The following is a 13,992-nucleotide window of genomic DNA, read 5'->3' as shown; positions in this document are numbered from 1 at the left end:
TTATTCTTTCAAATGAAGATGCAATTTGAGTTCCGTAATAAGCCCACGCCGTGGCAGCAAATGCAACTGCAACTGCAACTGCCACAGCAGCAATAATAATAATAAAAGGAGTAACAACAACAACAGCAACAGCAACAACAACAACAACTGGACTATCAAGTGGCGTGTGCAATGTGGAGCATCTACGAGTTGAAGAAGAAGAGCATAACACCTGGCGTTTTTGCCCTAGCCACATCTTAAACTGGAAGCTGCACTTGAATAGTGCGAGTGCGTCTTCTTCTAGAACCTGTACCTACAAAGTACAAAGGGTCTTTTAGGTTTGTCAACAAGAATATATTTGTAGCATAAGCACCTGAATCTCATAGATTTTAAGAGCTAGACACACCATTCTTGGTATTTAGTTTCTTGAATATTCTAAGATCTCATAGACTATAAGAGCTAGAGGCACTAAAATTGGTATGCACACAGAAAATTACAAAATCATTCAAAATTTACGTTAAAAGTTCTTGGTTGTAGCATGTATTTTACAAGTATGTATTAAGGATATTATTGTTAAGACAAATGCGAATAAATCTTACAGATTCCTGAAAATCAAAATATTTGCTGAGAACCAAATGAAAACTCGTTCTATCACAAAGTATTTTGTATTTAGTTTAAGTATCCGGGACTAACGTACATCTAATTGTTATTATCCTAGAATCCCGAATTTTAAGATCCGTTTATGTTTCTCTATAGTATAAAAACAGATAAGGCTTATATTTCTTATGTAACCAGGCTTTTTATGCCCCCGATAATCGAAAAAAATCTTTATAAGAGCATTTTAGATACAATGACTTTGAGATTTCACTCTTATAACATATATCATAGTCCCCATGTGACCTAAAAATCTAAAGTTATGCTAAAAATAATAATTGATTTCTACCACAAATTCCTTTATTTGCAGCTGAATTACAGGGTCACTCATAGTCGAGCCGCCAGTACTTTGCATTGCATTCAATTCCTTAACAACTTGCTCTCCCCTCGCCCAGCATTTGCATACGCCTCAAGGGGGTGGCTAGAGGGGTAGTAGGGGGGGCTAGAAGCGGTACATTGATCATTAGACTATTTTTAATAGAGAGAGAAGACTGAAGACTCGGTCTAAGATTGAGACTGAGACCAGTTTGGCCGTCCACAGTCCACAGTCAGCAGTCAGAAAAGTGGTCTGTCCAGGTTGGCGATTCCAAGTTTCACCTGCTCCTAGTTGAGTTGAGATTTTGCAGCTTGCGTGCTGAAGTGTTTGTTGCCACAAAGATTCACAACTTGCAACAAGCAATGCATTTGTTGCACCACCTTTCCGGTGGCAAGTCTCTGTGCCTCTTGCTACCTAAACAAGCCCAAAAGAAGTGCGACTGCGAGTAGCTAAACGAATAGGGGGAATCAACTACGAGTATGAGTGCCCGCTCGAGTACCCAAACCCAAACCCAAAAAAAAAAAAACAAAAAAACTAAATAAAATGTTTTGAACAAGACGCCTGACAAACTAATTTATGCACACAGCCACAAATCTTTTGACTCAAATAAACAAAAGTAAATGATACCCAAGTATATACACATGGATAGCATAAATTAACTTCCGATACACTAAGACTCATACACCCAGAGAAAAATGTTCAAAAATTGTAATATCTATATTTTAATTTAACTATTTGTTCTTTGGTTAGGGTTAAACAAAGAAATAGGCAATTTAACATAAATATAGTTAATTAAAACAGATTCTACATTAAATCAAAAATTCTAAAATAAAAAATAAATCATAATTAATATAAAATCATATTATATTTAATTGCAAACAAGTAAGAACTTATTAAGAATACAAAATTAAATACGAAAAATACTTGAGAAATACTTTAAGTAAACTAGAAATATATTTGATTTTCAGTTTGACATGAATAAGATTTAAATTGAATAAAATTTACATGAATATTTCTAGTTTTTACATGAATATTATAGATTTAAATGTTTTTCACTTTAATTATTTTTTCTTTAATATTGAAATAAATATAATAATTTTTATATTTTGGTTTAATATTTAATTTTACATTTCAGTATTTTTTATGTCATTTTAGAGTCTTCTATTTAATTGTAAAATGTTAAAATCAAAATATGTTTGCATTTATTTTTATTAGTCGGTATTTCTTCGTGTGTACTTGTATTCACACTCGTACTCGTATTCGGAATGTATACAAATTTATGCTCAGTCACAAGTGAGTCTTCGGATTGAGATTCCGATTCATTTTCCAATTCATTTTCCGATTCAGAATCGTTTGGTGTTATGGTCAGCATCAGGCGGCAACAATTAAAAATGCAGGCGAACAACAAAAACACTCAATAAAATGCGTTGATAAATTGCGCCAAGCATCAAAGGCGAACCACTGGCAACCCACTGAGACGATGGCGCTCCAACAGCACCACAGCATTCACAGCATCCACAGATTCACCCGGAACAGCAGCCACTTGCAATCTTGCCATGAAAATTTATCGATTGTTTTTGTTTAGAGCATAGAGCAGAAAATCGACTCTATTTTCCCTGGCATAGACACAAAAGCGCCAGCCAACAAAGTCAACAATTAGCTGTAATGAGTGCGAGTACTCATACTCATACTCATACTCATACACACACACGTAAAGTGAATGTCAGGTGCAAAAAACAATTTGTTCCAAATTGCCACATTTTCAATCTTCAATTAGGCAACGATTTATCTGACTACTGATGCCATAGCCTATATCGATAATGAGTTAAATCAACTATGAGAATCCATTTTTAAATTTAATTAATCTTTTTCATTGGCAATCAATGTGTCGATAGCAAAACGATACAAATAGTCAATCTATCAATATTACATATTGATCTAGTGTGTATGTATATAAAATAATAAAAATATTTTTTTATAGAAAAATTGATTCAATTTGAATGCAGGATAAATTTGGAGGCCAAGTCATGATCAAAATGATATTCCGCTTGAAAATCAGTTAACTTTTGATCAAGTTATGACTGTTGGTTGGTCCGACTTTTGATTTAGACACTTTTGTCAACATTTTTGTACAATTTTCCATGACTTTTTACATAAAAATAAAAGGTCTCAAAATCAAATTTAAAGTGTTGTTTTACACAAATTACGGCATAAAGAGTCGTGTAAAAGTAAAAAATTGGGATTTAAATTTTTCAATTTTCAAAATTTCAAAGGGGGGACCATTAGCATTGAAATCAAAATCAAGATCCAGAGCAAAAAATAAATTTTTTTTCGAAATTAAATAAATTTAAACGCAGAATAAATTTAGAAGCCAAACCATGATCAAAATGACATTCTGCTTGAAAATCAGCTAAGTTTTGATCAAGTTATGACTGTTTCAAGTTGGTCTGACTTTTGATTTAAAGTGTTGTTTTACACTAATTACGATATAAGAAGTTGATCAAAGATGAAAACTCGAGCTATAAAACTTTCAATTTTCAAAAATCCAAAGGGGGGACCCTTAGCATTGAAATCGGAACTCAGAGGGGAAAGGTTTTTTTCTTAATTAATTATATTTGAATGCAAAATGAATTTGGAGGCCAACATATTAATAAAAATGACGTTACTATTGAAAATCGATTCAGTTTTGACAAAGTTATAGCAAAAAACATTTTAAGCTTAATTTTATTAGTATGGAATTAACGCTAGAGATGTGCTAATTAATTAATTCGATTAACATACTTTAAAAGATTTCTGCCTAACAAGACTTTTAACTTAGTGTACTTTTAAGTAAGTTATATCTATCTTCAGTAAGTTAGGACTCATCTCTTGACACCTTTTCATCTTAATGGAAATCTAACAAACTCATACTTGAAGTCACATTTACTCGATTGTAACGAATGCAAGAAAGTGCCGCGACGAAATGGCTTTTAATTCAAATGACAATTAAAAGCCAAAAAAAAAAAAGTCTTTATCTTAACTGTTTTTCTCTCTCTTTGTTTGTTGAAAAAAAAAGTGCTACAAATTATGACAAGGCACAAAAAAATTAATGGAAAAATGGTCAAAAGCAGACGATGCGATGGCTGCGCATTGGGCCAAAGTATTTTGTATTTTGTATTTTGTATTTCGTATGTTGTTAATTTGTACGTTTTAGGGCCAATTGAAGCGTTAAATTATCAATTGGGCTTAAAGCGAAATGAGCAAATGCTTAGGGCCAGGGGTGGGCAGCAGCGTTAAATTGGCCCAAAAGGCTTATGGGCTGGTCTCTTTTCGATTCAAACTCATACTTATACGCGTTCTCATATTCATTGAGCCCAGGTGGACACGCTTCAATTGATCAACGAACTCCTGGAAAACTATAAACTATCAACTATCAAGTCTCTTCCCTCTTTTGCCTCGTTCAGGCAACTGGAAAATTGTGCAGTCGATGCCCAATCATATCAAGAGTGTGTTGCAGGTGTGCCATATTTCTTAATGCCACATGCAGCAAGCGAGCTACGATATTCAGATACTTAGATACTCAGATACTTAGGTCTACACTCAGAAATATTAAATGTATATAGAAAAATTATGAATTATAATTATAACAAATCTTAAATATTATTTAATTATGTTAATTTAATTTAACAAATATACAAGATTTTTTTAAAATAATTTTAAGAACTTTTTGAAAAAAGCCCATCAAATATTTTTTTTTATTTCTTATATTTATTATTGCTTTACATAAATTTATAAAAAAACGTTATATTCAGGTCTCTAGGAATAGAAAAAAAACTTAACTTAGTGTTAGAAGAGTCCTCTTCAATTTTAAACTACATAATTTTAACTCAATTTTTGACTATACATTTTTGAAAATTTAAGAAACGTTTCTAAGTTTGAGAAAAGTCGTTCATTATGTTAGAAAACTCTTTCTAAATTTACATAACACTTTGCTAAGTTTTTAATAAATATTTTTCAACAGTTTTACAAAACTTTAAATTTTTCATACATTTTTTCTAAATTTTGAATTAAAATTTAGGAACAGTTTATTTAAATTTCAAGATAAGATTCAATTTGCTTAGATAGATTTTAGGCTGCCATTTCTTTGAGTGTACACATGCTCCAGATACGTTTTGAGATTTCATATTTCATCGATTTATGTTTGTCAATTGACAGTTGGCCATTGCATTATCAATTGGTCAAGCTGCCAGTTGCAAGTTTGCAAGTTGCAGTTGCCAGTTGCCCGTTGTCTATGCTCGGCAGATAATCATTTGGCCAATTGATGGCAGTACCAAGAACTGGTTTCAATTGTGGCAATTTGTTGTTGGCACATCCAAGTATTTTCTACTGGATTTATGGATGTGGACACGTTGCCTTTTGTTGCACCAACTAATTGATTTATATTTCTCATTTCTGTGGCGGCATTTCGAGGCAATTTTAATAGCATTTCGCTTTTGCCTTTTTAAATATCATTTAATGGGTTGCCAAATTTGGTATTTATGATTAATTGAATTTAGCTTGAAATGGGCATTAAATGCGACTTGGACTTAATTATAATGATTATGAAAACCCTATACAAATATGTTAATAACACAAATTATTTACTAATATTTCTGATTGGATTGTCCGCATTGAATTAAACCAAATTCAAAACCTTCAATTTTATATAAGGTGTTCCCATTTACAAATGAGACACTTTTAAAATGTGTTGCATACTTTCAAGTGCAGCAAAAAATAAATTAATTGTGAAAAAGTTTTTTTTCTTAATTTTTTAAATTTATTTACATTTCTTCTATATATAAAGGCTTGTTCTATAAGTTTTTAAAATTTTGGTACAAATTTCGAGTGAAAATAAATTTCGAATACAAATTGGTGTACCTTAAAGGTGGAAGATTTCATCTATCAGACATATTTTTGGAGTCAAGAAAATCGACAACAATATATATAATTTTAATTTAACAAAAAAATATTATTTTACATTAACATAAAAATGTATTTTATGCTATTTTATTTAGCTGGAGAATGAAATAAATTTCACATAAATTTATATCTAATATGAATCTGTAGGGTATTTCAACTGTCGCAGTTAAGGTTGACAATAGTTTCTATTAAAAAGCAATTATTTTTATTTTGAAAGAGCATAGTATTTAAATTCACGGTCAGTTTAAAGTACTCATCGAGCTGAGCAACATGTGTGTTAAATTTTGTCTAAAACTGGGACTATTTATCATTTTATTGATACATTTTGTGCATAACAATGTGAGTTTTTCGATATCTATTGAATTTAAGACTAAATTCAACTACTTGGCAGGCTTTTCGAGTGAAATGGACCAACTTGGTCTGCGAATCCTTTAACAAATCGTGGGTCGTCTATAAGGAATGTCGCATTCGTGCCGTCAGTCGCAACAAGACAACTCTGACTGCCTTTGTCTATGTTTTAGAGCCTGCCTACAATATCTTCGTCAGGGGACAGATGCTGAAGAAAGCCAATGGGTATAAGCCCTGGATAGTAGATTATACCCTCGATGGGTGTAAGTTCATGCGAAAAAGAAATCATCCTTGGGGCAATATTATGTTAAATATCCTCAAAGGATTTTCCACGATTAATCACTCCTGTCCATATGTGGTTAGCATACTCTTTGACAAATTATAAATATCAATTTTAACATATTTCTATACTTTTAGGGACTGAATGGAGTAAAGGATATATATAATATTGATAGCATTCCAAGTGTTCTGCCAGCTGGCGAGTATCTTATGAATCTTACTTGGATATTCGACAAGAAACCGCAGTTTGTAACAACTGTTTACTTTACTTTCTGGGAAAACTTTTAAGTGTTGAGTAGAAACTTAATTTTTTTATTTAAATAAAAAATTTGTTGTAATTTAAACAGGCACTCACTTATTAAAATTACGAATTATACAGTGATAAATCAAAACAGTTTTTAAATCGTAATTTCAAATAGTTATTGAAGCGAGAAGAACTTTTATATTGCAATGATACGAGGTGGGTTCAATAAAAATATATCTGTATATAAGAATCTTAAAAATAAGTAAACGCTCCGATAATTATCGATAGCTATCGAGTCCAACAAATCGACATTCATACATTTAATTTATATAAAAAAAATATTATAATACATTTGGTATATTGTATACAATAGAAAATGTTTTAAAAATATATTACAGTTTACAAATTAATTTAATTTTATTGTTCAGCAGCTAAAAAGTATGCAACATTTTAAAAGCGTGTATTTATTAGAGTCAGCCTGAGAGTATGCAACAATTTCAACGTAGCTTAGCAAAGACATTTACCTCTATAGTAAGTGTATCTTTAAGATAAATTCTGAATTAAAAAAATATCAAGTATAATACGTGTATTAAATTATACAATTCCAAAAGATTTGCTTTAAAAATGTCAACTTTTTAAAATATGTTTTATTTTTGGAAACAAGTTGAATTTAAGTAAGGTTCACAACCGTTTAGTTTATGATGATATAAATGTATCTTTAAATTTATAAATAATTCTCATTATTTATGTTTATTAACAACACTTATTTATGTGATTAAAAGGATTATATTATTTTAACGATCTAAAAAGGAGAGCTAATTTCAAATATCTATATTTTTATGTAGTTCTTAAGTGATTTACAATTGCTTAAAGTACGTGTGCATTAAAATATTGAAGTGCTGATAAGACGCTTATCAGAGGCAGCAACAAATTTCTGTTGTACCACAAATGAAATAAGAATTCCCAATATAGGTAAGTTCGAAATGCGTCAAGGTCGCCTATGATAGTGGCGGAGGAGTTGGAAGAGGGGGTGGTTCGGTGAGTTTGACACGTGTGAAGACAACACAAGTTTGCAATTCTCAGAAATTTCTCAGTTTTTATTATTTTAACTGATGTCATTGGGTTGTTTCTGTTCTGTTTTAATTTTGGTCAAAAAGTCGAGTCTTTTGTGGTATTCTTTTTTTTTGTGCTGGGTCAGTTTTTAATGAACCGACTCGATGTCGCCTCTTCGGTTCTTCGTGCGTGCTGATTTGCCATTCCCCGGTCTTTTCACGGGTTACCCAGCAAATTATGGGGATGCATCAATTTAGTCATTTCCGTTTTACGATTATGAATATGAACGTACTATAAAATGTGAGAGAATGACAATATCCACAAAATGCTAATAAATTAGGAATTTATCTGTATGTTTTAAGGCTCCCATTTCGACGATAATTTTATGAATGAATATTAAATATTGACGTGATTAGATATCAGCAATTCTATAGTTTACGTATGTGTTTACGGGCTTACGCTTACGGGTTTAACCCATTTCAATGCTTATCAAAGCTAACTTATAGTTATTTATATCCAGAAAGGAAGTAACCAGGAAATTTAAACTGATCGCAATAGTTAATAAAAATGTGCTTAGTAATTGTGATTGCGACGTTTTTAATTGAACAATGATTATAGACTTGATAAATATAGGAAATGGAATATTGGAAAATTTAAATTACTATTTTATCTATCAATAATTTTATTAGAATGTTCTAAATAATTTTTATTGTTGTTTCCTATTAATCAACAATTTAAGAACTGATAATTTAAATTAAAAAAGCTTTAAATTGTTGAACATTTTTATAATAAAGTAAATTATTATATTATCAAAAATATATCCAAACATGCAAAATTATTTTACAATAAATTTATTTTGCTTGACAATAAAAAGAAGAAAAAAAAAACCAAAAAAGCAACATGAATGAAATTTATGAATGAATGGGCTAGAATAAGACAAGAAGCTAAAGTACAAATAAACATAAAAGCACACATAGATACATACATACTTATTCATATGTAAATATGTATATATGTGTGTGTATGTAAAAAATGAGTAAAAAGTGGCGTGCAAACGAAATATAAAACAGGCGAGACAGCTACAACAACAACAACTACAGTCATGCTACACACACACACACGCACACACACTCACGTATCTAGATACATTTATATGAATGAATGAAATATTGTAAACGAAAAAAAAGAGGCAAAAACAAAAACAAAAAGTTGTTAACGCAGCAGTTCCACGAAAAAAGACAACAACAGCTAAAAAAAATCTGTGAACAAGAAATTTGAAAGGTAAAAACTTAAATTAAAACAAAAACTTAAATGAAAAACACACGCAGCAAGTGTCGAGAGGCAGCAGCCCAGCAACAGAGCAGCAGCAGCGCAGCCTCAGCAACTGGTTTGGGTATACAATAACAACAACAACAACAACAACAACAGCTGTCCACAAATGTGCGTTAGGCTGCGGGGGGAGTCCAACTCCAAATTATGAATAAATAAAGAGCAACAGCAGCAGCATTCGCGACAGAGGCAGCGAGCAGCAGCGCAGCTAAAATCAAAATAAATACACTAAAAAGACACAAACACAAAGCTGAGACGCGCCCACGTCGCAGTCGCGGTCGCAGTCAGCGTCGTCAAAGCCAGAGCCGAAGTTGAAGACGAAGTTGAAAAGAAAAGAAAACGAAGCCGGTTTGCAGGAACTTTGTTGGTGGACACACGCAGAATTGAAGGAAACAAGCATCAAGCAACATCAAGAGAGAGAGAGTCAACGAGGGAGAGCGGCAGAGAGCGGAAGGTAGGTAGAACTTTAACAAAGCAGCAAATCAAAAAAGAAATAACAAAAACAACTCAAGTTCCCCACGTTGGCCAGCCAAAAAAAAAATAAGCATGAAAGGAAAAAACGCAGTCCCCAATGCTGCGGCTGTTGTTGTTGCCGCTGTTGTTGTTGCTATTCCCCATTCATCAACTGCATTTCAACGCCGCGAGGCGATCAAGCAGCAGCAGCAGCAACAACAACAACAAAAAGAGCGCCACAGAACAAAACCAGAAACTTTTCTACTCGCACTCGTAAGTATGAATGAAAACGAACGTGTTTCATTTTATTTCTTTTCGTATGCTGCTTGGAAGAGAGTCGTGACTCGCGAGAGCCAAAACGAACGAGCGCATGAATGAACTAAACTGAGCGTCAAGTGAGCGCCCCAAAATGAATGAAAGTAGTGGCGCTCTCTCGCTCTCTATGGCGCTCTTGCAGTCTCCTCTGCTACTGCGGCTGCTGCTGTCGGCGGTCTCTGCTGGCTGCTCTGCTCACCCATACAGGCAAATCATCGCTCATATTAAATAAAATTTATATTTGCCTTACTTTATTCATTGCTCTTGCGGCTGGCATTGTTGTTATTTTCAAAGTTTATGATTAATATGCGCTGATTAAAAGGGGCGCAAAAGAATATACTCGTAAACATAATTAAAATAAGGGCAGGCTGGATATACAACAACAAACTCACACAGACACACACGCACATAGGAATATACAATGCACTCAGAGAAAATACGCGTACCAAAAATATATACATGTGTTTTTAATTTTTTTCATGTTAGAATTTAAATATAAAATTGTTTATATCAGTAAATATGAATATAGTCAAAAATTCATAAGCTGAAAAAACTTTCATTAAAAAATGTCATATTTAACTAAAAATAAATATTATAGTACTTTAATGAAAGCATTAAAAATATTAGTAAAGCCAAATAAAATTTATACACATAAATACACATACACACAAAATAAAAAATAAAATCAAAGTCCTTTTTTTTCTGCGTGTAAATGTATGTAAGTATGTAAGTGTAAACTAAATTTACGTGCTGCGCTGTGTTTTGTGTTCTCCCCCTTTTTGTTTATTTTTATTATTATTATTAATGTTATTATTGTTACTATTATTATTTTCGTTCCCTTTCATTAAAGTCCCTACAGCATCTGCGCAGTTGTCGCCGTTTTGCATGTTTTTTAATTTTTTGTTTTGTTTGTGTTGCCATTTTTATGGCCGATCTTCTAGCGGCAAAAGATAACTTCAGGAACTCAAAGCAAGAGAGAGAGAGAGAGAGAGAGAGAGTGGGACAGAGAGTGGGGTACTGAAGAGAACTAAAAGTGTATATAGAATAGTTGGCCACTGACTTTTTGTCGTACGTTTGCGTCGCGTTGACATTGAAATTGTTTGTGTTTTTTTTTTCATTTTTGTTTTTTGTTGATTTTTACGCAGCGATAAGGCATAAATACTTTTTGGGGGTACACATACATATGTGTGCGTGTGTGTATGTGCGGACAAAAATATCTCATTTTGTGATTTGTTTTTATAAACAACATTAAATGCGGACACTTTAGCAGCTGCCAATCTATTGTTTCTTTAACTTACATTACTAAATTATTATGTCAGCACTGTAAAGCTACAAAAAAGGATCTTTAAGATATATTTTTAAAGAGTTTAATTAGAGATTCAAATGACCAAATCTAGTTAAGTTACTTGTTAAAAGACATAAAGTATCTCTAAGATACATTTCCAAAAAGATTAGTGTAGTTGCTAATACAATTTAATGTATAAGGCATTTAAAGATACAAAAGATAGAGATAGATAGATAGATTTCATATAAAGATTAATTTTAAATTCAGCTGTTCATAACTAGTGTGGCTACGCAGTAAGTGTAATGTAAAGATACAAAAATATCTGTTAGATACAAAAGTATCTGTAAGATACATTTCCATAAAAATTAATTAGAAATTCAGTTAACCATGGCTAGTGCTGTGCATTCAATAAACAAAATGAACTTTTTACCTTGACGCATAACAAATTGAATTAAATACTGAAACGGATTTGTTAAATGCAATTGTTACTTTATCAGCTGTTTGTTGTAACAGTTTATGCTTTGTTAGTTGCTAGAACTTCTCAGCATTGTGACCCAAGCGAAACAAAACAAAACGAAACATTTTCATCAGCATTCACACGGCAAAGATGCATACAAATTATCATAAAACTGTCAGATACATTAAGACATAAACACACATATGCATAGGCATACATAAGTATGTATGTGTGGTACGTGTGTGTGTGTGTATAATAGAAGCAGCATGCAACCACATAGAAGTGGACAAAAGTATAGAAAGTAGAAGACACATGCCAAATGAACGACGACGACAACGACGTTTTGTCACATTACGTATACGTAAGGTATTTTGCCAGAGTGAGTGACTGACTGACGTATTGCCTGATTGACAGCAGCAACGGCAAACCAGAGGAGGAGGAGGAGGCAATGAGAGAGAGAAAAGGAAGAAGAACACTGAGTGCACATTTAAGATACATATTTCGTGTGTTTGAAATGCAAATGTGTATGTTCAGGCAACAAATGAATGACTTGACTTGGGGGCGAATAAGTGAATGACTGACTGACTGAGTGAGTGAATGCGTGAATGCGTAAATGACTGAATGTGTAGATCATAGAATGAATGAATCTGTAAGTTCGCTTGGCACTTTGCCGGCGTTTTGGGGCGAGGTGCCTCTGAATGGACACCGGAAATAAACGACGTGACTTTTTATAAAATTATTTACCAACTATGTATGCAAATACATATGTATGTGAATGTGCATAATCTTAAAGAGAGAATTACTCTCTTGTTACTGTGGAGAACAGGAATTGCATATGAGAGTTAAAAGTGTAAAAAAAATTTTAAAAAAAAGTATCTGCACGATGAAGGAAGAAATAATTATTTTCAAAAAGTGATTTTTTATTTAATCAATGATTTAAAATTCTAAATAAAAAAATGAAGTTACAGAAATTATTTTTTAAATTTAATTATATAAAACATTTTCATAGCAAAGATAATAATAAAAGTTGTTTTCTATTTTTGTACCAAATATTTATATTTAATTGATTTTTTTTAATGTCAGAAGTCAGAATCAATCAATTTTAATTTGATAAATTATATGTACACTTTTTCCTGATTAAACATAAAATTTCTTCTATGCATTTTGTGTGCAGTATTTCTTTATTTCACTCATCTTGTATTTCAGCACTCCAATCACAATTTTCATACGACTTGTGTGCCTTGTTTTGTGTCTTATCTTATCGCAAAATAATTTGTATTTGGTATTTCATTTTTTATCGCTTCGCCGTTCAAAAGGCATATGTGAATAATAAAATGGCAACAACAAAATCGCATAGCCAAAGAGTCTGAACATGACTGATGATGGCATTTGTGTGTGTGTGTGTGTATGTATTGTATTATATTTGATACACACGCTCTCGCAATGCGAATATATACTTACATATACATATGTATGTGTATATGTACAATGATAGCGCTAAATGAACCAAACGGAGTACAATCGTACAAGAAAATATACGAAAACATTCGCACAACATATTGCCATTTAATTATTTCCATTTCTTAGAAATCTGTTATCTGGAAATGGCTTCAGCATTAGTCCCCATATAACAATTGGGTTAATAGTTATACCATTGTGTAGGGTGCTGTCAAAGCACCCTACGATTAAGCTCTTGTCGAACCAATTTAATTATAGTCCATAATTTGAACATTTCTCTATCAATAGTTAATTTCTTAAACTTTTTTTTAATATTATTAAAATTACATTCTTTTTTCACTTACCCAACGAGCCCTCATGATCTGAAATATCCGATAAACTGCATACTGGCAAATCCTTACATCCATTGACTGGTTCTTCCTTAATATATTTATTAGTGGACTGTAAGATTAAAGAAGCAATATATATTTAAAAAAACACATAAAATAAAATAAGTATAAATTTTTAAAACAAAATACTAATGCCTTAGTTAAAACTCCAAGGATTGATAATAGGAGTTATACGTTGATATATCCTAAGATATTCTTAATACTTTTTTTTACAGAACTACAATTTTAATTTCATTTTCTTTTTTTTTTTTAAATATAACAAGAAATTTTCAATTTAATTTTGACAAAAGACAACTTTTTACTTGAATTTGTACTACAAGAAATTTATTTTATTTTTAGCAATTTATTTTATTAATATTTACTAATTCACAAAATATATTCGTTAAATAATCATATATTTATGTTTTAATTGTTAATTTATCTTTAATTAATAAACTTTATTTTTAAATTTATTGATTCAAATCAGCAAATAATTTGTTCTATAATTATTCATAA

The 13,992-nt window shown here is 31.7% G+C and overlaps 1 protein-coding gene across 2 annotated transcripts in view; it reads right to left on the bottom strand.

Annotated features, from left to right (window-relative positions):
• Nucleotides 1-13,992, bottom strand: part of LOC117792768 (ETS-like protein pointed) — a 57,444-nt gene that overhangs the window by 33,107 nt on the left and 10,345 nt on the right. For both annotated transcript variants that reach the window (XM_034633020.1, XM_034633021.1), the window contains exon 3: nucleotides 13,453-13,549. In XM_034633020.1, coding sequence (XP_034488911.1) covers nucleotides 13,453-13,549 — 97 coding nt within the window. The remainder of the gene's footprint in view (nucleotides 1-13,452; nucleotides 13,550-13,992) is intronic.

The sequence above is a fragment of the Drosophila innubila genome (genome assembly GCF_004354385.1).
Source record: "Drosophila innubila isolate TH190305 chromosome 3R unlocalized genomic scaffold, UK_Dinn_1.0 2_E_3R, whole genome shotgun sequence".
NCBI classification, from domain to species: domain Eukaryota; kingdom Metazoa; phylum Arthropoda; class Insecta; order Diptera; family Drosophilidae; genus Drosophila; species Drosophila innubila.
The sequence above is the reverse complement of the archived record's forward strand: the minus strand, read 5'-3'. Positions and strand labels throughout refer to the sequence as shown.